This window comes from Parasteatoda tepidariorum, chromosome X1, assembly GCF_043381705.1.
Source record: "Parasteatoda tepidariorum isolate YZ-2023 chromosome X1, CAS_Ptep_4.0, whole genome shotgun sequence".
NCBI classification, from domain to species: domain Eukaryota; kingdom Metazoa; phylum Arthropoda; class Arachnida; order Araneae; family Theridiidae; genus Parasteatoda; species Parasteatoda tepidariorum.
The window spans coordinates 3,865,443-3,890,978 of NC_092214.1; the positions used below are offsets into that span (position 1 = coordinate 3,865,443).

General features: G+C 28.8%; 2 protein-coding genes across 3 annotated transcripts in view; one reads left to right on the top strand and one right to left on the bottom strand.

The window, feature by feature from the left end:
* The window catches only part of LOC107438524 (proton channel OtopLc), a 44,582-nt gene extending 20,409 nt beyond the window's left edge, over positions 1-24,173 (bottom strand). Inside the window, exons 1-2 of one of the 2 annotated variants that reach the window (XM_043040638.2) lie at positions 24,020-24,173; positions 6,537-6,661 (exon numbers count right to left, since the gene is read on the bottom strand). In XM_043040638.2, coding sequence (XP_042896572.1) covers positions 6,537-6,661; positions 24,020-24,057 — 163 coding nt within the window. In that variant the 5' untranslated portion in view covers positions 24,058-24,173. Of the gene's footprint in view, positions 1-6,536; positions 6,662-8,550; positions 8,707-24,019 lie in introns of those variants that run through there. The other variant, XM_043040637.2, reaches the window with a different exon arrangement.
* The window catches only part of LOC107438525 (ventricular zone expressed PH domain-containing protein melted), a 54,852-nt gene continuing 40,591 nt past the window's right edge, over positions 11,276-25,536 (top strand). Inside the window, exon 1 of the mRNA XM_016050834.3 lies at positions 11,276-11,615. The gene's annotated coding sequence lies outside the window, so the exon portion shown is untranslated. The remainder of the gene's footprint in view (positions 11,616-25,536) is intronic.

Sequence of the window (25,536 nt, forward strand, 5' to 3'; positions counted from 1 at the left end):
GATAGCATGACGAAAGACATTCATTTTAAGAGACGAGGTGTTAAAAAGGCAATAATTTTGATTCACGAATCCTGAAATAGAAAGAAGTGATGTTAAAAACGTCGAAGACAAATTCTGATAACTTTAATAGGTTTTGACAAGATTTCTAGTAAAGTTTATCTTGCGAAGGAAATATTTATTTTAATCACTAAACGATGTTGACGTGATCAGAAAAAATACTGAGATGAAAATATTCTTTATAGAGCAATTATTTTTATTTGTATTGCATTCCTAGACTTATTTATCACTAAGTTTATTACGAAATCAATTTATGGTTTCTTGAAAACAAGACGAAAGCAAACAGGGGTATTTTTAGTGAAAATAGCTAATCAAAAATAAAACATTCCATCTCAAACAAAAAGTTTCTAAGTTAGGGAATGGTTGGGTAAGAGGACGAAAAGCGAACTTAAAATATTTTTCTTGAATTCAATATGCTTTTTAAAAGTAGTTATAAAAAATTGAAATCATCATTTCCCTTTGGAAGACGGCAAAATATTCCTTTCCCCCAAATGAGTAATTTTCGTCATTTTGCCCGGTAGATGGGGATAAGATGATTTAAGGTGCTGGATAAGATGACGAATAGATAATAATATAAATATAAGTATAAAAAATTATTTTCAGAAATGCCGAGAAATAATTTATAAGTATTTTATGAAAGAAATAAACTTACATTTTAATGTAAGGTAATTAATTCTATGCAGTTGAAATTCAAATATTACAAACACTGATGAAAGAAGTACATTAGAGCGTCCACTTCTCAAAAAAAAAAAAAAAAAAAACTTATATTACTTACTTTTAGCGGACTCTATAAATCAGTTGTAATGCTTTAAGAGGACGTTATAACGCGACAGAGACTTTTCATGGCAAATTCTGTTTTCCCTGCATTGGTATTTAAATAATTAAAGTTAAGAGAAAAGTGAGTTCCGGTAAGCCAAATGCAAACCATTAAGTTTCAAATGCTGAAAAATGTTTGCAAAATATTAAGATGTGCGAACAAATTATTGCGCGATTACTTCATCACTAAGTAATCTTGAGTTATCTTGCCACAATTGAATTTTGATGTTCTGAATTTTTTTTTTCACTATTTGAAGATTTATTGTTTACAATAGGTTTACCTAGAGCCATGGTGGCTCAGGGGATAGAGCGTTCACCTACCAATTACTCATGCTCGAATCCTAACAATTGCTGGTCGATACGAATTCCGCATCCGACTAGCACCGACCACAGTGCTGATGTAAAATATCCTCAGCAGTAGATGGATCATGGGTTAGAGTCTGTTTGCCGTCAGGCTAATCGTGGGAAGCTTACGTGGTTTTCCTCTCCATGTAACGCAAATGCGGGTTAGTTTCATCAAAAAGTTCTCCACGAAGGGAAATTTCTACCAATGCATAATCCAGGAGTTCCCTAGTCTTCTGGATTGAGTTCAAAATTACAAAGTTACGAAGTTGAACATTAGTAGTCGTAAACCCAAAAAATTAAACCCAAAAAATTGGGTCGGCTGTTCAACGACGGTTATAAAATAAAATAAAATAGGTTTAAATAGCGCCGTGGTGACTCAGGGGATAGAGCGTTCGCCTTCCAATGAGGTGAACTGGGTTCGAATCCCAGCGATGGCTGGTCGATACGAATTCCGCACCCGGCTCTCACTGACCACAGTACTGACGTAAACTATCCTCAGTGGTAGACGGATCATGAGTTAAAGTCCCCCTGCCATTGGGCTAACCATGGGAGGTTTTTGTGGTTTTCTTCTCAATGTAACGCAAATGCGGGTTAGTTCTGTCAAAAAGTCCTCCAAGAAGGGAATTTCTCCCGATACTTAAACCATGAGTTCCCTTGTCTTCTAGATTGGGTTCAAAATTATAAGGTTATGGAGTTGAACATTAGTATTCGTAAACCCAAAATTGGGTTTGCCTTTTAATGACGGTTGAAAAATAAAATGAAAAGATAGGTATACCTAAACTCACTTTTCTCTTAACATTAAATTTAAATCAGGTATTTAATGTAGGTGAAAGAGAATTCGCTATGAAGTGTTTCGTTCGTGGTATAGCGTCCTCAAAGAAATAAACATAACATAAACATGATAGACAGATGCTGCTAACCGTGATTGCGTCGGGGAAATACCGAGATTGCTATCTTTCCCTATTTTCTCCTTAGCACCGGCTTTCCTAAGTATATGCACAGATGAATTATTTTTCTTTTCTTTTTCAAAGAAAAAAGAAAAGATAAAAAATGTTAATTGATTTTTTCTGCCAATTCATGCTTGAATTTTATGAAAATAGGAGATAAAAATTTTCAGCTCTAAAAATATTTAAGCGTAAGATTTGAATAAATATTATTAGGATTAGGACATTTCAGGTTAAATTTAAGTTAAAAAATTAAATGGTGCGAAATTTTACATTTTAATAACCAATGCAATTATTAACATAGTAGATCATTATACAAATTTTAAAAAATCATTACAATAGATCATAATTAAATTAATCAAACTAAGCAGACTAAATAAATTATTTATTTTGGTAAAAGTGGCCTAAACTTGATTATGTTTTTCCTAATTTATTCTTTGTGACCCATTTAATCAGTAATAAAACGCGACTGGGGTTTAATATATAAGTCATTTTTTTCAGTTTAAATCATTCTTCATTACTGTAACTAAATAAAATATTACTTTAAGTCTCAAGAATTTCAGACATTTTCTAATCGAGTTTGGAGAGAATATATTAAACTATAATGACATAAATGTATCACCTGAATAAAATCGAAGCTTATTTCAATTTCTTTTTGGGAACGTAATTATAAAAGCTAATGTTAAAAAGACAAGTTGTTTAAAAAACTTCAATTAAAAAATTTACTTTAATGTTAATGTTCGTTTAGTTAATGTTTCGTAAACAGTAAATGTTTCATAAACTCATTATTTAGATTGTAGATTTTATTTATTTGCAGGAGGCGGGGCGTTTCAAAAATTACGCCCTAGAATATATTTTTAGAATGCCTGACAAAAGTGATATCAAAAGATTACACATTAAGGATAAATGGGCTAAGTCAAAACAATTTTCACAATAAACCATATAAAATAAAAAGAATAATATTTTGTTAACTGAAAAATTTATTTTGTAACATTATTAATCATATCCTCAAATTGTTTAACCAATAAAAATAGTTTTGGGGAGTATTTAAAACATCTGGAATTTAAAAAATATTTTAGAGGACATTATGCCCCCCAGACGTTGCACCTATGCTTAGCAGTCCTTTTAAATTAAATGAATACTGTAAGCTTTAAATTAAATTTAACTATATTGGATTTTATAATTTACAAAAGAAGCTAGAAATCAAATATAATTAAGTATTTATTATGCCTTAACTTGTATTTTTTAACTTAAACTTGTATTTTCATTTTTAGCCCTTTACCACAGAGGGGACACTGGTGTCCCTTTTATATATTTTGGAGGACATTATGCCCCCCAGACGTTGCACCTATGCTTAGCAGTTCTTTTAAGTTAAATGAATACTGTAAGCTTTAAATTAAATTTAACTATATTGGATTTTCTAATTTACAAAAGAAGCTAGAAATCAGATATTATTAATATAATTAAGTATTTATTATGCCTTAACTTGTATTTTTTAACTTAAACTTGTATTTTCATTTTTAGCCCTTTACCACAGAGGGGACACTGGTGTCCCTTTTATATATTTTTCTTTCTGATGCTCTAATTACAAGCAAAAATATAGTTTGATATAGTCTAAATATATATTACATAGTCTAAAAGTTACTAAAAATTCTGTTAGGTTATCGGAATTATACTTGCACTAAAATATGAAATCCAAAAAAGTGGTTTTAAATTTTTTTTTCATTCAGATTCAAGAATTTATCAATAATTGATTTTGTAAATTAAAGAAATTTCAATAATGAATAACTGTTTCTTTTAGATCTAAATAATTGCAAATTTGAAAAATCTTTGGTTGAAATATATCTTGATAATTTCAAATAAGTGCAAATTCGTTCGGAAGTGAGTCGCGTTTGGAAGATTATACCTTTAACACACAATAAAAGACACGGGTGTTTGATGTTGTATTTCATAATCATAAATTATTAAAATGCTAAATATAATATTTTAAACTTATTTTGATCTAAACTAACGCAAAATGATGAAAGAAGTATAAAAAATATGTTTAATAAAAATTCTGCATCAAGGAACATTATAAATGATTCTAAGCCTCATGGATGACCTCAATAATCTTAGCATAATTATTTAACTTGACATTAATTGTGACTTGACAATCCAAATTTATAAGCGCTCAACTTGTAGTAAGTAATTCAGCATTGTAGTAAGTTTTTAAATATTAAAAAATTAGACCACGAACGCTTTTCATTTTCATAAAACTGTGGCTTTTCTCCATATTTACGTTTTGAGCCATTTTTAAAATAAGCGTAGACGTCACTGGCTTCAGATAGGCCAAACTCGATCTAACAGTCTTGAGTAACAGTTGTAAACTCGCAACAGTTATAAAAAAATAGCATATTATTTCCAAAAAGGCATCATTTCATATAATGACGGAGCCCTTGAAAAACTGCCTTAAAACATCAATCTCTTCTCCTGCATTTTCTGGGAGATTTGAGTACATTAGTTTAGATATTCCGATATCCAAACTTTTGAAGGATTTATAGCGACTAAACACATAGTAGTGAAAGTATAAAACTATATAGCCTAAAAATGACTGACGGTTTAAAAATCAATAAAAGAAAAACGGCAGGGGTAAAAATTGTGTGGCTTACTGCGTTCTGCTTCAGAAACCTTGTTTTCTTCTTATCAACTTTAAAAATGAGTTACAAAATTCAATAGCAGAGGCCACTTCAAAACAGAAATACTATAAAATAATATTTTAGAAATAGTTACAATTTGCAAATGACAACGTAGTACAAACCATGGACAAAATTATCAGAACTTTGCAAATATATCATTCCGGATGGTCAGACATAAGGAGAAAACATTGTTTTATAGTTTTTCTGTTGATGGACATTGTAACGAACTTAGAAATTTGGTGAGAAAATTCTAGTTTTCTTAAAATAATGCAGCAAACTGCATTTCCATCTTCTTCTATTTTTTTCCTAAATTTTTTCCCAAGAATCAATTCCTTTGATTTCCATTTCCTTTATATGATATTATAGAAATCAAATATTCTAAAATGCAGACTATATTTTTTTGATATCTCCATTATTGGATTTTTATAAGTTTTAACAATTATTTTTCATGCAAAAACGAATAATACTTTCCGTTTTAGAATCAAATTTGAAACTTTCTTTTAGAAAAGGTCGAACATTTAAAATATATAGCAAATGCTCAGAAAGAGGAAAATGTTTAAAATAACTGCAGCTTATATTTTTAAAGAAAACATCAATTTTGAAATAATATCACCCATGATCCATAATACCATCAAAGAACAGTTAATAATATCATACAAACTTTTGTTTTCGTTTTATGGATGTTTCATACCAAATCCATGCCACTTTTTTAAAACAGAATGACATTTTATGCTGTCTTAAAAACAGTTATATTTGCTCCAATGAAATTACTATTTATAGCCGTGTTTTCTTTATAGAATAAGAGACTCATTTAGCTTTCTAATGAGTCGCTTATGCTGTATAAAAAACTAATAAAATGATAATGAAAAACTTAATTGAATATAAAATTTTTATTATCATCATCATTATTATTATTATTGTTTTGTACAAGCGCTGAGCGAACGGAATTCCACACACAAATAAGACATGCAGTGAAGTAAAGCTGTATTATAAAATAAGTCTAATCTGAACAATAATAATAACATTAGTAATAATAATAGTAATAATAATAATAATAGTGATAATAATAATAATAGTAATAATAATAATAATAGTGATAATAATAATAGTGATGATAATAATAATAATAATAATAGTAATAATAATAGCAGGAAGAAAGATCACATGAGGTCCTCATAGACATGAAACCAGTATTTATTTTAAGAAGGTGAACTCCCATTATTCATGCAAATAATCCAGAATCTGTTAAACACTCCAAATGAAACATTAACTATCCGAAATTTACGTAATTTATAGATCATAAGCATAAGGAAGAAAAAATTTTATAATTTCTTTTCTTCAAATTTATCAATATAATAAAATAAAACCTGTAACTCAGGTTCATCTAATCACGTTCTTATTTCTTGCTATTTTTTACCTTCTTTTTTTTAAAAAAAATAATAATAACAAGGCGTGAAATAAATTAAAGATTTTAAAATGCAACTATATATAATAATTTAAATTTCAGTTGGCCCTTCTATGCCTACGAGGAAGTTTAAATACAGAACAAAACCGCCCAACAAAACCTTATCACAATACTTCTGTCGTTTTTTTTAAACATGATTTAGTTAAAAATAGCATTAACAAACATGATTTAGTTAACATGATTTAGTTAAAAAAAAAGGCAGCAAACGTAATTTTCTTTTATAATTTAACTTACTTGATGGTATTTTGCATGATGCATCGTCATTTAAGCTATTCAGAGACATACTTCGAGGCATTAATGATGCTGCCATGGACATAGGCTGTTCAATACTACCGTCGTCTTTTGATTGACTACTTAGGCTATAAAAAATTAAGAACATTTTATTTTCTTAGATAAATTTCTCCATCAAATTTGTAAAAAATTATGTTTTAAATACACGAGTTTTAAGATCCTACTCTTTAGTAGGAAAACAATTTAAATTTATTTTCGTGAAGAAAAGTATTTTGATCAAGATTTCAGCAAATTTCTCACCAGTTTTATTCTGTTCTCAAATTTTAAATATTCAAAATTAAATTTCAGATTAATATTTATTGATAATTCTCTAATTGATATTGTAATTGGATACTTTTTTAGATTTATAGAATTATCTTCCAGAAAAAGGACAAGAATTGCTTATTGAAGACTATGTGTAAACTGAAAGTTCGGTTTTATTCAACATAAAAATTAAAACAGAAATCAGTCGAAAAAATTGCATGTTTATTCAGAGAAAGAAAGTTTTCGTGTCCGATTTTTCAACTTATAATATCGTCTAAACTAATTAATTAGCATATTTAAGCTTAAGCCCTTTGAACCATTAAGGCAAAGTCTTAATACATGAAAATTTGATCATTAAATCAAAAGTTATTCAGAGTGTTCGTTTTTTTTTTAATTTTACGATTTGCACAGACCTAACATTGCATGTTTTTTGGGTTTCAAAAACATACAGAATGGAAATAACAGTCGACTTGTTACAAACTCTCAAAAATAGGTGGTCATTTTCAAGACTTGCCAGACGTGAATGAAAAAAAAGAAGGTTAGGTTTCTTCTCATTCACGTCTGGCAAGTCTTGAAAATGAGGCCCTATTTTTGAGCGCTTGGAAAATGTCGATCGTTATTTCTAATCTGCATATTTGTGAAGTAAATGAAGTTTTTTAATCAAGTAATATCTTACGGCTTCAGTTTCTTGAGATTATTTATTTAAGATAAGCATTATCTGTCATTTCATTTTCTTTTATTTTATAACTGTCGCTGAATAACCGACCCAATTTTTGGGTTTATGACTACTAATGTTCAACTCCGTAGCCTTGTAATTTTGAACCTAATACAGAAGACAAAAGAGCTCCTGGATCAAGTATTGGGAAAAATCTGCCATCATGGAGGACTTTTTGACAGAACTGACCCGCATTTGCGTTACATGGAGTTGAAAACCGTGAAAGTCTCCTATGAGTTAGAGTCCCCTTCCCCGAAGGCAAGGGGACTCTAACCCATGATCCGTATACCACTGAGGATATTCTACATCAGCACTGTGGTCTGTGCAAGCCGGATAGGGAATTTGTATCTACCAACCATCGGTGGGATTCGAACCCGATTCACCTCATTGAAAGGCTAACGCGCTATCACCTGAGCCAGTCTGTCATTTCATTGTAAAAAAGCTCTTGTTTAATATTTTCAAATATAAAACTAATAAGACACAGTCTTAAATTTTAAGTTTGAAAAAATAGTGCATTAGACGGGTGAATAAATTAAATTTCACACCTGTTAATAAAGTATTAAAATACCCTTACTACTTAGTCAGAAAGGTAGAATTCGAAAGGCGCAACCACAGGGCTGGGTGCTGGTATTATTATTATTATTACTTTGTCAGAAATGTATGAAGTTATAATAATTAGTACTTTAGTTTCCCGTTGATAAACCAGATGACCGTTGATAAACCAGATTAACTGAACGCATTTTTATCTTTCAAAAACTAAAATTATAGCCTTTTTGAAGTTAAAAACTTAAATAATCGGCCATCGTGATTGAGTGATTTTTAAGGGGTTGACCCTTCGAAATAAAACTGATCTATGTTTTTAAAGCTAGTTTTGCTTAAACTATAGCTCAATTTATTACTCAAATTTAAAATCACACATTAAATCAATTAGGAAAATTCTCCTCTTCTTTATTTTTCATACCAATTATATAACATTTTAAATAAAATAAAATAACTCACACACACTTTCCAGCAACCTGACGAAACAGAGGACTAGCAGACATATTTTCTTTCCTTTTTGTGTCACAAACTCATCTGTTGGATTTTATTAATCAACACGAAACTGACAGTCAGAATTATTTTTCTGGATCGAGGCCAGTAAGATGGAAAAATAATTTTTAATACTGGGCCAAGGAATGAATCATAAGATAATGATTTAATCGACACTTCTTTAAATATTGATGTTTGATAGATAATCAAAATCGATGATATTTCAACGAGAGAACAAGTGTTGATTTCACCTAAGAGTTCAAATTTCACTTTTGGAAATTGAAAAAAAGAAAATAAATAAATAAAAACGAATACAATCAGCATACTAAGCGTTGTAATGAAACAAAACAACCCAGTTTTATTGAGTCATAAATTTTCCAATTTCACCATGATTAGGAAAAAAAATAGTTTTTAACTATTTGAATACGTCTGAGTATATTAATATTGCAATTATTTGCGTGAGTTTATTACAAATATTATTACACATTTTCAAGAAGTTTATTTTGGAAAATATTTTTATAATTATCAGGGGAAATTCCACTTTTGCAAGTTATAAAGTAATTTTGTCGGTATTTTTATTTATTCATTTGCATTAGATAAGGGATAGAAATTTCTGTTTGCCACTTTGACTTAACTTTTATATACAAAATTAGCAAGAATCACAAGTGCAATTTCATCAGTGAGGGGGGGGGTGGGATGACGGGTGCAGGAGGCAAAGATCCCAGGCATCCAGATAAAGTGGTAATCTGGGGCTGGAATAGCCTGGTTGGTAGGACATTTGGCCCCTGTTCAAGAGTTCGCGGGTTCGATCTCAGGCCGGCCGAAGACTCCCCGTGTAGTAAATGGTGACTGATGCACGTTAAATCCTCCATGTTCCCATGTCCTCCATGTTCCCATAACAAATCAATACCTCTGGGGGTACAGATCCAGGAGTTTCCTTGTCTTCTGGATTGGTTCAAAATTACAAGGCTACGGAGTTGAACATTAGTAGTCGTAAACCCAAAATCGGGTCGACTGTTCTACGACGGATATAAAAAATAGAAAAAGTGGGAATCTATTTGATCACTAAGGATCCTTAAACTTTAAATCCTATTTAATTCCTTTTAATTACTATTTCTTTAACTGTTAAAATTAACTTTCCTATCTAATAAATATGGCTCAAACAAAATTCGTTATAAAGAATAAACTTTGATGTCTAGCATTTTAGCGAGGAAGACGAATTACTTTTTCTCTTAGCAAAACATGACTGCATAATTTAAATTGTCAACTGCAAATTTCATTGAATAAGGTAGGGAGACAAAACAGAAAGAATTTCATAATTGCATATCTTTCAAATTGGCGTTAACCCGTATCAAGCAAAAGATAACTATTGTACTAGGTACTACCCCAGACAATCCCCTCCCCCCAAAGAACACACCTGCTATTATAATGACGGTAAGTTACAGTTAGAGGCGAAGAACTCCAAGAAAGCGTAGGGATTACTCAATTAATTTGGCGTTGGCGCATTTTAGTGTTCCTTAGAATCCTGCCAAAATTCTTGAAAGTCAAGAAACTCGCCAATTCTTTCAAAAACAGTTATTTTTCATGTTATTTCGAAAATTAACTTTTTATGAACTTCCTTTTAAGGGGATCTATTTGAGTAACCAAGTAATTTTGTGTTACCATCAGGCAGACCGTAAGAGGTTTTCGTGGATTTCCTCTCCATGTAATGCAAATGCGGGTTAGTTCCATAAAAAAGTTCTCCTCGAAGGCCAATTTCTCCCAATACTTAATTCAGGAGTTCCCTTGTTTTCTGGATTGGGTTCAAAATTACAAGGCTACGGAGTTGTACATTGGTAGTCGTAAACTCAAAATTTGGTTGGCTGCTCAATGACGGTAATAAAATAAAAATTAAAAAGTAATCAGAAATTAAAATAAATACAGAAAAATTCCTTAGTTAAAAAATTTATAATATAAGCCTAACCATTATTTTCAAGCCTAACCAATTGTCATTTTCAATATTTTTAAGGAGAAATTTTTTTTCCGAAAATAAAACGCTTAATTTAAAGTACATTGCATGTAATTAGAAATATTTTTTAAAAATGAATGAACAATGAAAAATTAACAAATTGAAAAGTAGTTAAAAAGAAAGAATAGTAGTTTAAAAAAAAGAGAATAGAAAAAAATAAAATAATTGACATTTAAAGACTTTCCACGTATTTTGTTAAGAATAATAGGAAAAAAAAACTAAAATAGGGGGGAAATGCATAGGCTGTTTTAATAATATTTACATAAAAATTATAAAAGTCTTCAAAGTAGCATCTTCGTATTTCTAATTTTTTTTTCAGAGAATATTTTTGGCAGATATTTCTTTTTAATAATGAAAATATAATTAAAAAATTAATAAATAAAACAATGAATAAATAAATAAAATAAATCAATAAATAAACGAAAATTCATAAGAAAATAATATATTTCTGGCTTTTCTCATCTCTTACTCTTCTCTAAGGAAAACTTTCTTTTTTTCTTATCTTACATCTGACCACAATAAATATGCAAGGAGGTCGAAGGTCACAGCATAACCACCTGTAAGTTTCCAGAAATTAACAACCACCCCACCTGATTGATCAATTTTGTTTCTATCGGAAGCAAAAGGTTTTGAAAAAACCTCCTGTTTATGGTGAAAAGAAAGTATCCTTTCCAAGAGAACTATAGCAGTGACTGCTACCCATTCATCTCTTACTCATCCCTCCCTTGGTGATATATGCTCCGTTGCTGACTGATGGGAAAATACTTCGATTTAAATGTCACTCGATCTTATCAGGGTCTTATCTTTAGGGTCTTTTGTCCGAGTTTCAGACGCCAATTTTTTCTTGTGTAAACTTTCTGGGGGTTCTTCTCTTAAAAATTATTAATGAGAAATCGCAGAGAGTTACAACCTTGGACTTCAAATAAGCTCACCAGGAGGACCATATTTTTGGTCATTCTGCCATAAAAGTTTCACTTCTGCTCAACACTAAAAAATACTTCTCCTTGAGCCATCTAGTTCCTTTTTGGTAAGTTAAGAAAATATTTATTCAATTTTACATGTCAAATGCAATAATTTATGGATTAATAAACTATAATCTATGAAAATTGAATTATTTGAAGCCCCGGAACTTCTCACGAGGTTGACTTCAGATTTCTTTATGAACTGGGACTACAAAGTAGTAAAAAACCAAAATGTTGGAGTGAATTGATATTCGTTCGCAAAAAAAACGTAACTTTACAATTCAATTGTTCCAAAAGTAATTAAAAAGCGAAAGAAAATTAGAAGCATTGTTCATCTTCAATTCATCGGCAAAAGACGTATAATTTTACTACTAATAGTTTTCGCTAAACATTTTTAGAATCCGCTCCCTGTTCGCTATCGCTCTCCAACCCTTTCAGATCCGCTTTAACCTTGTGTAATACCTCTGCTTTTACTCTCCAATGTATTTTGTATTAATTATATTAGAAGCCTCTGCTCGCATCGCTTGCAAAACATACTACAGTAATTGCTGACGAAATTGATTTCAGGTTGATTTTTATTCCTTTGTACTATTTTTGAGAAAGGTTTAGTGAAGATTTTACTGACTCTTATGCTTGTTTGTAAGGGCAATGTATTAGTGCATTTGAGGAAAAAAAACGTTTTATTGAAAACTTTTCCTAAGGATTTAATATTTATTTTTATTTTTAGATTAGTGTTTCTAAATATTTTAAAATATTGTCTGAGCAATTGTTCCTCTTTCGTTACAATTTCAATTTTAATCTATGATTTACTTATTTATATTTAATTTATTTCGAAAACTCAATAATTCGAAATAATTTATAAATTGTATAGCTACAAGAGGAATTCAAGATCAAACTTTCCAATTTATTATATACACACCACATGGCGCTCTCTAAAAATTGCCTCCAGAGTATTGCAGTCCAAGTTTGAGAATGAGAAAAGTGTGCATTTTATAAATTGCAAATTAAGTAGAATGAATGGGTGTATGCTATTTTCAAAAAGATAGCTCATCCAATCTTTACGTATTTGAAGGCTATTCTGACATCGGCGGACTGTTTATTTTGACATCCTGTTCTGTATGAATTATCTACTTGTGTCACGGCTTGCTTCCATAAACGCTGGAATTTAGAAGTTTTGGAAGTTTTTCTCAATAATTTCAATGATTTATTTGCAAACCAAGCATTTTTTGTGTAACATTTAAATTGTTTGACAGTTAAATTTTAAATATTAAAATTATGCTATTTTTAATTGGTCTATCGCATGCAGGAAAAAATTCTACAGTTTAATTAATTTATTTATTTGTATTTTTTTTATTTTGTGTAAAATATATATTTTTTCCGAATTTTACCGTATAGACATTTAGTGAATACCATTAAATTTAAGAATACAACTTTTGTGCTCAATTTTCGATTACGAGTGCATTGAATATGACATATCTATATGGCAAATTAAAATTATTATTTATTAAAATTAAAATTATTATTAAGTCATTATTTAAAATTTTTAAAAAATTTTTTTTAATGCTTACGAAAACGAAATAAAATTTTTAATTTGATGAATTTCGAGGATTTTCCTGTATATAAATACAAATGTGTTTTTATTTACTTATTTCCTTAAAGAAAGGTTATAGAGTGTATCGAATTTGTTCAAAAAGTTATTACAAGTGTTTGAAAGTAAAAACAAAATTTCTAAACATTTGGTAGTTTTAAAATTAACATAATTTAAAACTTCTTTTTATATCCAAACATTGAAATTTGTACCCCAAATATTGATTTTGGATTGCAGCTGGATATTTTCAGCGGTTACTATTTAAATGAATTCTGTAAAATTTTCATGCATTTTACAATTTTCTACATTTAAATTAAAATTAAATACATTCTATATTAAAAATTTCATGCTTTTTTTCACATTTTTTAGTAAAATTTAAGTTCTGGAGTTTTTGCTTTTCTTGAAATATACTTTGAAATCATTCCTTTTATTTGTTTTGCACTTGAACTTTTACTTGTACTTTTACTCGTTACCTTTTAAAAGTAATTTTCTCATGCATCTTCCCGAAGCATTAATAGTTTCAAAAGAGACTAGAAAATCATGCAGTATGATATTTTAGGTAGTATCAAAATTACACAGATTTCTGAGAAATAAATTCGTTAATTATACAAATTCATTTTTGGATAAATATCTAAAAAGGAACAATTTTTTCTGCATCTATAATAAAAAAATCTGTTTACTGCATATTAAAAGAAAGGTTTTCTCAAGAAGACAATATAAGAATTTTTATTTCAAATCTTTTAACACGCATCTTGGAAAAAAAAATACTAATGGATTATTTTATAACTATAGAGGTGTTTTGATCATGTGATTCTTCATATTTATTTGCAAAGTTTAAAGTTTTTGAGGTTTGAAAGACCAGCAATAAATTACAAACAAAAGAAAGTGCTTTTGAAAACCTTATGCCTGGAAATATAGCAATAAGCTTGAAATTTCTATCGATTACTTTGTTATTTGCAATATTTGACTAAAATTTCGTTTTAATAGTTATGAAGATATGGACAATTTTATAAAAAACTAATCATTTCGTTATATTTTAAAAATATTCATTAAAATCAAACAAACTTTTGGAGCAATTTTTAATTAGTTACCAGTTAATAATTTAAAAATTGGAAAAAACAATCATTAAACATTTCGCAAGATATGGTATGTAAAGTATTTCTATTATTCTGCACATGAGCGGAAAAAATTTAAAAAAACTCTTCTTCAGATTTTTGTAGTGAATTGTGTTTGGAAACTCGTGAAAAATTTTTTTGAATATCTTGAAAAAATTATTTAAAAAAATTACACATCAAAATTATATAAAAAAATTTCTGCCTAGGGGGAAAAGAACTACTTTAATTACTCCTACCTTCCGCAATTTTTAACGATTTTGTTTCTTCAAATTTTAAGATGATATGTTTATTATTAATCAAAAATTGCTTCTGAAAATTCATTTTATTTTGTTGAATATTTTTGATGTTATAGGGCAGTGTTTCCCAAAGTGTGGTACGCGTACCCCCAGGGGTACGGGAACAGTTTAGTGGGGGTACGCGTTCCTATGCGAAATATCTTGCAACAAACGAAAATTTCAAAAATTTTTATTTAAAAACAAAGCTAGCCATGAAAATTACGATTACGTATTTTTCTATTGGCTATTTTTTGCAGAGTTAACAGTTAATAATTAGTGGTGTCAACAGCCAGTTGTGATTTTTGATTTTTAAAAATTTTTTTATAGTAAAAAATACATTATTTTTTTTACTAGTGGTACACAGCGTTAAGAAAAATGCAGAAAGGGTACACAGAAGTCATAAGTTTGGGAAACACTGTTATAGGGGAAAAAAGGACAAAAAAGTATTTTTTTTTAATAAAATGTCATACTTCCATAAATATTTAAGTTAAGCTTACGAAATTTTATGCAATTATTACAAATAATAACCAAAGTTTCGATCGAATTTATTGTTTATAATTTAATCGTTATATTTTACGGCATAAATTGTTTAAAAATGCTTGTTTTCGTTCGTAATTTATTGCCGGCTCTTCTGGAGATTTCTGCACCTCTGGTGATTTTAAAATTTATTGATAAGTATGAGAAATTGCTTGATCTTAAAAGTTGGGAAATAATGTTCCAGTTTTATTTGGAAAATTTGTTTTTTAAAAAATGTCAAAAACTGAAAGTGTCCCCTCCATTATTTGGTGTGTATATTTAAATTTCCTTAGTTTTATTTCATAACTGTTTTATTTGTTATTAAGGAGTTAAGTGCTTCGATGAACACAACTGTTCCTCTTACATTTTAGAAACATTTAAAACAAAGTTTTTCGAAAACACCGCTCTTAGTTTCAGAATTTTTGTCGAAAATTAAATATTTGAGATAATATTAAAGTGATTGAAATTTATAAAAGATTATCCTGCTTCGGCGCAGCAGAATTAAGTAATCAAAATACAATTTTCTTATTACGAGTGAAAAATGGTTTCGGATGAAATGCGAACCCTTTTATTTTTTTTAAAGGAATTGTTTTTAAATATTTTTATACCGCATTTGCTCGAATTGATGATTTGTCAATCTTTAATATTTTTTTTAATGTTACTTAAGGACCATTAATGTGTATTTTTTCTGAAATTTTTTTTTTCAAGAATTCAAAAAAAAAGTGTCTAACTCGCAATTATGGAACAACCTACATACAATTAAACTGCGTAATAAATTAATATTAAAAAATGATTGGGAAATAGGATGCTGATCCTTGTCCAGTTTTATTCCCAACGCATGACTGCATTAAATTATTCCCAATTATTCACTAATTTTACTGTAAATAATCAATAAATAAATTTTAATAATAAATATACTAAAAATACTGTCTATAGAAATTCCATGTTTAATTTATTTTACGTTTTGCAAAATAGTGCGACCAAAAATGTTTAAAAATATTATGGCATAACTCTAGAATATGGATTTTTTTATTACAATAAATAATCAATAAATAAGATTTTAACAATAATCACTCTGAAAAAAAAGCGTCTAAAGAAATTCCGTATTTAATTTACTTCATGCTTTGTAAAATCAATAAATTTTATAAATAATCAATAAATATTTTTTTAATAGTCACACTAAAAACCTGTCAAAAAAAGTTCCATATCTCATTTATTTTATCTTTTATAAAATAGTGCGTACAAAAATGTTTAAAAATATTTTGAAATTACTTCAGAATATGACGAAATGACGCCGCTGAGAGATAAACACATCGTGACTATAAACAAATATGGGAAAAAAGAATAAGTCAAATAAGATGGATTAGCGCAGATGCCAATGACCCTGACTGTAGAGGGAGGGGGTCACTAGCAATGGGCACCTGTGCTATTTGTTTGAAGAGAAACTTGATATAGCATTATTTTGCATTTCATAATAATTGATTACTTCGTAAGCATCCATCAGAGGAAAGTAAATTTAAGTATTCCCTAGTGAAATTTAAGAAAAAATGTTAGCTTCACACGTCTTCGCCTGTAAAAATGGAATTCAGCTATATCAATTTCTTAGAACAATCGATGTTAGTGTGAGAGAAATGAATATTTTTACTGAACAAAGGATCAATATGGGTGGTCATTTCTCATGAAAACATGCTTCATTGCATTCATACTCATGTGTCACTCCCACGAGATAAAATAAAACTCTTTTCATATTAGAGAGAAAAGGGCTTAAATTCTTTTCTGATATGCCCACCCCCCCTTCAGTTCATGCAACTCTTTCATTCTGACTGTTGGGATTTTGTTATTGTGATCACAATAACAAAACATTAAAAAAACCTACTTTAATAGATATTGAACAATGAATAATCAGTTTTTTTTAGCTTCCAGAGGGAAAAAAAATTTCTGTTCACATTTAAAGTAAAATTTTTTCCATGGGTAATAAAGCTTGAGGTCACCTTGAAAGATATTTTACAATAAGCGTGTTCACATTTAAAGTATATAATTTGATGGGGAATCGAAAATTGGTTCACGTTAACAGAAATTCACGGTAAGCGTGTTCACTTTACAAGGTTCGACTGTATAACTATTATGCTACAAATATGATCTAATTTTTAATTTTCACATACTTTTATGGTTTTGGTAACCAAATAAATTAATAGACTACATCTGTTAATACTTTAAAAATAATTCTTATTTTTCGTGAAAATAGTGGAGGGAGAAAAATTTTGTCCGGGCTTTTTTACGGTGTACGACTTATTAACAGTTATAGCATATATACAGGACTACCTTAAAAAAATATGCGGTTTTGAATTATGAGCTAGAAAAGAAAATGAACCAATTATACTATTAGTGTTCTCTTTTTTTTTCCATGGAATCCCTGAAAATCCCGGGATTGAGCTCATTATATGAAGTTTATTTTATTTTATTATTTCATCTGCATGATAAAGTGGAAAGCAAAATTTTTCTAGTTTTCAACCATAAAAATAAATTTCCAAAAAATAAAAACTTTTAAATTATTGAAAAAATCTGAATTTTCTTTGCACCCGTAAAATATTTGCTCGGGCGATTACCCCTCTTGCTCCACCCTTATGACAGCTCTATCTTCTGATAAAATGATGCCTATACACTAATAACATTTACATGAAGTTAGATTAGATTTAACTTCCGCATTTCTTGAAAACCTTGGCATGAATTTTAGCTAATAATCAAAACAATTTCAAACATGCATCACTTTTGCTTTTAATTTTTCCAAATATTTGAAAAATCTCCTTAATGTAAAAGTTTCTAGAATCACAAATATTTGAATGTTACGTGTGATTTATGTAAGAAAAAGTAGCAAAATATGTAAGCAAAAAGAATTTTTTTTAGTTATCATGTAAAAAAATGTTTTTATTTATTGAAAAAAATACACTAAAATGGTTAAGGAAGCGTTTCGTAACATAAATTTTTTCATAATTTTTGTATTCATATTACAAAACATTATTGCATTCATGAGTGTAACAAACCCCCCATCGAATAACATAAATAAATATTTAATAAACTTATTTTTGGGAAACAGCTTTCGAACAAGGGCCGGAATGAAAAAAAGGTTTAATTTTCTTAATATTTTGCCTAACATTCATTTTTTTTCGATATCTGAGTAAAAAAATACATAAAATAATTGTACAAAAATAAATGCTGTTGTTTAGAAATAGTTTATAATGCCAATAATAAATAATATCTAATTTTGCCAATAAAAAATCAATGATTATTTATTATTATTTTTTATCTTTCTTCTTCTAAGAGAACTGCTATTTTTAATGATAGTTTGCAATTGTTAAACTGCTATTTTTTTAATCAAGCAACTTTTAAAACTATGAAGTTAGTTCTATATTCGGTATGAAATTACATTGACTAATAAATAGATCAAGGTGATATTATCCCTAATATTTTAATAAACTAAATTAATTTTCTAGACAGAGTTAATTTGACGTCTTATTTGTTAAAGATTTATTAAGGGAAATATTTATTATGTTAAATATTTAGTTTGCATTTTATTTTTAAAAAAATGTGATCGAAATGAAAACTATTAGAAGTAATTAAGCATTCGTTTTATCTACGAAATACGGTTACCATTCACAGTGAATAAAATCACATGAATAGTGTATCATCTTTCTCGAAGACAGAGTTAACATTTTTGACAAAATTGTGTTGCCAAAAACTATCATTAAAAAACAAAGGACAAAAATTAAACATATTATAGAAGCAGTAGCTATAATAGTAGACAGCATATAGGTAACTAATATCATTTATCAATTTATCACGTGTAAAAATATTTTCAAAGGAAATTTATTAAAGTGCATTAAAAAATAAAATGAACTCAATTTTTAATCATCACTCCGATATTTACACGACTTTTATGCATGTTATTTTTGCAAGTGTATGTTATTTTTACAATCAAAAATTTTCAAAGACAAAAAATTGAGCAGTTTTTTTTCTAACTGTTCGCTTATCCATGTGCATGTTATTACAAAAAAGTGAATGTTAGAACCAGGATATTTTTTACATTTAAGGCAGAAATATATTAAGTTAAAAAACTGCAGGTTTACAGTAGACAGTAGTTTAATCTGAGCTTTTGAAAGACGCAACGATGCAAATTAAGTGTTACGATATCAACGCCATGGAAGCCCATGTGCAATAGGCCAAGAGGCAGATCAAAGAAAAGATGAATAAATGATGTCTTGAATGATTTAAAAACTTTTATGATCTCCAACTGGAAGATCAAGTTCAGGGACAGAGCTGTCTGGGAAAACATTGTTCTAGAATCTTAGGCCAACCCTGGGCTGTAGTGCCAATAAAGAAGGAAGAAGAAGATACCAACGAACATAATTTTGAAATTAGAACTTTTAGAAGATTTGAACGATAAACAAAAAGTTAAATAAATATACAAATTTTTAAAGCTTTAATTTCTTCAGTCGCGTTTTCCAGGAGCCATATTTTTCAACTTCATGCTAAAAGATTCGTCTATACTACCTGGTCGCTGCAATTTCACCAAATTGTCGAATTTTTAAAAAAAATTGAACTATGAATTTTTAGAAAATTCTAAAGCGAAAAATGATCTTCTCCCTCCACTGAGAAACAATTCTGTCTTTATTTAATAATATTCATGAACATTCAAGGGTTGAATCAGCAAATCAGAAAGGTTTTCTTCTTCTTCATAAAGTATCTTTCGTATTTTTTTAAACTTTTTTCTTATATTATTTCAAAAGCAAAGTGAAAAGGGAAAAAAAGTAATCTTAAATATTTTGCATTAATTAAAATTGCTTTCAAACAGAAATAAGAGTTATTTACTTTTAGTTTTCTTGAAGAAAAAAAGTGCTCATCCACAAAATAAGAGAGGTACGATTGGTTTTTATGCAAGTATTAACACAAACCCCTTGTTTCGAATCTGAACCAGCCCAGCTCCAAATAGTATATTTATTAAATTTGCTCAGAGCTAAAACCTCTCTCCCTCTTTTTTTTTCTTTTTTTAGCTATAAAAAGTATCTTAATCAAATCACAGAACTCAGTTCAAAGGGGGGAAAAAGAGGCAATATTTACCTGGATGCAAATGTTTGAAAAAGACAAGCTTTTTTGCCTCTCCTTTGAAATATCTGAAAATGGACTGGGCTGGTTATGAAATCAAGCTGATTTTAGTGCAGAGAATTATGGGTTAAATTATCATTCACCTTTGCATGTCCTCTGTCTAATTTTCACACTCAAATTAACTAAAATAGGGAAATATATAATTGCGAGAATCTCTCAATATCCTTCAAGACAAGTAGTAATAATTTTTGACAATTCGTTGGGACATTTGCTTTATAGTTAATCTGATTTTTTCCTTTCAATTTGTCAAAATAAAAGAGCGATAGATAAAGTTTTCGTTTATTTGGATAAATCTGTTAGCAGTTTCTCTAAGAGCCAACAATTATAATCTTAATCTCAAGTCTGACAGATGAGGTGCTGTTGTGATAACCCTTTTCTTTCCTTACTCAATTAATGAGCATTTAAATATTTATCCACAGGCTGAAATCAGAAAGAGAACTTTGCGAAATAGCGGAAAAATAAAATTTATGTGTCTAAAGTTTTATAAAGAGATAGTTCAATTTTCATTAAATAGACTGTAAAAAAATTTAATATGCATAAGTTGCTGCTTCACATTTTCCAACTAAATCACTCTTCATTAACTGAAATATTGAAATATTATAAATATTGATTTTGAAATATTGATATTGACTTTGAAATATTGTCTTTGAAATATTGTCTTTGAAATATTGTCTTTGAAATATTGTCTTTGAATATTGACTTTGAAATATTGTCTTTGAAATATTGTCTTTGAATATTGACTTTGAAATATTGACTTTGAAATATTGATTTTCGAAAATTTCATTACAATTTCATTACAAATTTCAATTATTTGATGCACCCTTCATACACAGGGTACTGCGTATTTTCTATCCGCTGTACGTATTTTTAGAATCCTTCTCAAAAGTGAGGCAAAAAAGTATTGACTTCAGGGGTCTTGAATTAATACTTAAGCAAAGTAAGAAAACATACCGATGTCTAACGAATCACCAATAAAGTAAATGGAACTGAAAACACAAAAAAGAGGCTTTCAGACCTGCCTTTCTCGGTAGTGATTCGTTAAATTTTGATAACTTTTTTCTTTTACCTTAATAAAAAAATTTTGCGATACCTTCTTTTAATTCCATTTTAGACAAAGATTCTAAAAATATATATTAATAGCATTCTTTAAGGAACACCCTTCATACAGGGTGCTTCAAAATCAAGTGCGGTACGTGAGACGACTTAGAATTACATAGCAATCTAGGGTCAGAAATGCAATCCTAAGGGAACTTCTGTTGCATAGATATCTGGATGAAAACTTTGAATTAGTTTTGGTCATAAAATGAAATGCAAACCTAAACCAAAGCATTACTGTTTATTTATTTAAAATAGTTTTAGCTTTTATAATTGGTAAATTTTTCTAAAACATAATTTTATCAGTAGGGGAAATTTTTATTGACGCTAAATTTTATTCCTGTTTTCATGACTCCAACACAAGTGGTTTTTCCGCACCAAAAAAATGACATTGAGTAAAATTAAAATCATTTGCGAAAAATCGTGTACTTTCGATAGCATTTTGAAGTCAATGGAGGTAACCCCTATAAACGACAAACTTCCATTAATGACCATTTATTGTGGAACAGAGAGTGATAACTCCTGAGAGGTTTCACTGCATATTTAATCCGAGAAAGTATGTTTTTGCGTTTTATTTCGCTGCTTAAGATAACGTCAGCACTAATTAAGTAGAATGTTTGAAGTCACCCTCTCAAACCGTTAAGATTGAGTTTCTGGAGATGAATATCCGATTATTAGATCAAAAGTTATTTAAGGTGATCTGCTTATTTTTTGAGCACTGTACATGATATACGATAGGTGAAATTATTGGAATTAAGAACATTTTTAGAACTTCTTAAGATTCTAAATAATTTAATTAAAATATTTGTGCAAATTTTTTTCCCTAAATCTTCAAACTAATTTTTACATAGTAACTAATCTTTAAAATAACATTTAACTATATTCCAATGATTGGGCTCTGTTTTGCATTGCGAAAGGGATTGTTTTTTCCATACTTTTTTGTTGCTATTTTTTTCAATGCCTTTTTTCCAATGCTTAATTTTCCTATGCTGTGCTTTCCATTTATACGTGAGAATACAAATTTTTAAGTATGACTCTTTGGAGTCTGTTTTATACAAGTTTGACTAAGCTTAGTGCCTTTTACGCAGAACGAGTTATTTCAGTTAATGTAGTTAACAGTTAATAAAATTTTAGCATATTCACAAAACAAGGAATTCGATTGATTAAGCAAGCAGGGCCAACCTGAGTTAAACAGCTAGAGAGGTGTTTGAAAAAAAATAAAAGTCCAAAGGTTTTTAAACATATTGGCGGCTTAAGCAACTAGATGAAATATGCTTGTTTCGTCACTTTTGTATCAGAGAAAGTGCCATTTTAGCATTTTTAACTTATATACGTTTCTACTGAGTAAAACTTTTTGTATAAATTTCCTTCTTATTTACGAAGAAACATTTTTTTTTCTTTTTTTTTCTTTCAAAATTTGCGGGCTCCACTCTTTAGACTGCATACCCGCTACTACTCACAAACCCCCGTCATTACTCATGAGGTTGTTTCGTGATCAGAACTTGTTTCACTCATTTCACCTAACCCAACCACAGTGAAGTGGATTTTCGATAAAGCGGCAATAAAAACCAAGATATGGGTGCGAATTGATATTTGTTCCTTTCGTTATTTAAAATTTGAAAATTAAAAATTTAGCGACTGATATTTCTTAAGTGTTGTGAATTTTATGGTTCAATTATAGAGACTTCGAAATTCTTAAACAAATGACCAAAATCTTTTTTATTTTCTAATAAAAAATAAAGTGGTTGCTGTAATTTTAATTTTACATCAAAAAAAGCTAAAAAAAAAAAGTCTAATTAAAAAACGAAAAAAAAAATTATAACTCAAACACTAATTCTAAATTTATATTAAGTTAAACGTGTTGCACACATTCAGCCATAAGAGAGCGAAGTTGCAAAAAATTCTTAATTTGACAATTATAATTTTCAATAAACTAAATTACGTTGCTAAAAAATATCTTTAATTTAAAATAATTCAAAAACTGATGTCGGTATCAATCATATTTTCACATTAAAAAATTCCTTAATCCTTTCGTTATAAATGTGTCAAAATTTTACATTGAATTGCTTTTGCGCTAGGAGAGTGAGATGCACGAGCGACAAAATTTTTCTAAAACTATGTAACAGCTAGAGCAGCATTCTTTTTTGATTTTTATACACATTCGTATGAATATATATAACGAGATTATCAGTTTTCGATTTTTTTATTTTAATGAAACATATATATATACATCAAGTATACTCAAAGTGTCTCAGGATAGGTTCTTGATTAAATGGAAATGATTTAAATGTAATTAATCAGAATTCAGGTTTGACTAAGATTTAAGGCTAGGCTGACTAGTTTCTAAAGCAAGTGTTATCTGAGCACAAATATGGTGCATATAAGAAGTTTTTGAAACTCTATTACACTGACAAGAAGTAATACTTATTTCCGATTTAATATTTATTTACTTTGTAAGTCATGCTTATAACTCTTAGAAGAGAAACCTCTGAAAACCAAAAACTCTTCGATTTTTATAAACTGAATTCTTGTAAACCATAGTATTACGTCATAAAAAGAGTTCGAAATTTAGTATAAACTTTATCTATCTGACACTTTTAAATAGTGTATTTTTCATCAATTTTTCAAATAAAACTATAGATCGAAAACTCAAGAACCCAAATTGAAACAAAACAAACTCGAATGTTTTATGGAGGGAAAAAGCAGCTATATTTACCAACCTCCTCATCCTGAACTGAACCTGTCGAAGATTTTGCATGAACTCGCTCCTATTACGTTTTCTAACAGATTACTCTCAATTTATTTTTGATATGATTACTTCGATGCCACAAAACTCCGTCTTTAACTTTCTTCCATTGAAAAGAATGTTTTGTTGTACTCGGTATCAATTCTAAGCATTTTGTAAAAGCAGATTTCAACAAAACTTCAAACGAAGGTTATTGATAAGAACTTGATTGGATGTTTATTTCTTCAGTTCGAAAACGTTTTCTTTGAAAGTTTATACTGAATATAGAGACACGAAGACGTAACATCTTGCATAACCATACATATTAAAAAAATACGTATTAATTTTTTCAAACTGCTTTCTTCAAACATTACATGGGTGATTCTCACCAAATACGACTATTTACTGAAACCAACACAAAAGTTCAATATCATGCAAGAATGATATTAGATGAAGAGGACATGGCTAGAACGAATTTTTTTTTATTTTTACATTATACTCTTAAAAAAATTCCTCATATTTTTTTAAAGTTTAATAAATACCATCATTGTCAGCTTTTTAGAATCATTTTACACTGGTTTTAACAAATATACATATTTAAAAATGTATGTTGAGTTTTAAAATTTCACTTTCCTGGCATGTTACTAGCAATATTTTCAATAATGACTAGCTTTAAATCTGCGTATTCATTTTTTCTGACCGATTTTTAACTTTTAAACTGTTAAATGCATTTATGGAGTATATGCACAAGAAACAATATTATAAATAATTTCATAAAAATAATTAACCAATTTAGTAATTTTATTTATCAATCAATAATTTGTATATCACTCGAAAATATGTTATTTTTCTGGCCACTTATTTTAATTTCTCTATAACTTGCATAAATAACGCTTGCGTTCATTATTTTAGTTATAGTGTATGATTTTAAGGCTATTTCGTTAAAATAAATCCTACGGTAGGAGCACAGAAGACAATATCAGAGAAAAATCCATTTAAAGAGATTTTGAAAAGTAAGTTGGTTCTTATGTTGTCATTTTCCTGCCTTCTCCAAATCATTGATAACATGAACTACATTATTTAGTCAGACCTCTTTTAAAAAGATTTGCTGTTAACGACACAAATGAAAAGTGTCAGGCCTAATAATAAATGAAAAAGTAAGAAGCTATAAAATTATAAAAAATCATTATCCTCGGAGTCATTTTCCAAAATTTGAATGCCAGGAAATAATAGTAAACTACATAACGTTAGTAAACTACTACTGCTCTCTATAAGGTATTAATTAGAGTCACTAAATGAATATTTTTTAAAAAATAAACAATTCTGAATATTTAAAATTTGAAATTTTTTTTTAAATTTCTGAGAATTATCTATGTATAGTTAAATTTATGAGAATTATTCTATCATAGTTTATATGATAGGAAAAAAACGTTGAATAAGAACGAAGTGGAAGCACATGTTAAGTTACAGTGTAATGAATATGAAAAAAAAAAGTAAATAAATAAACATTAG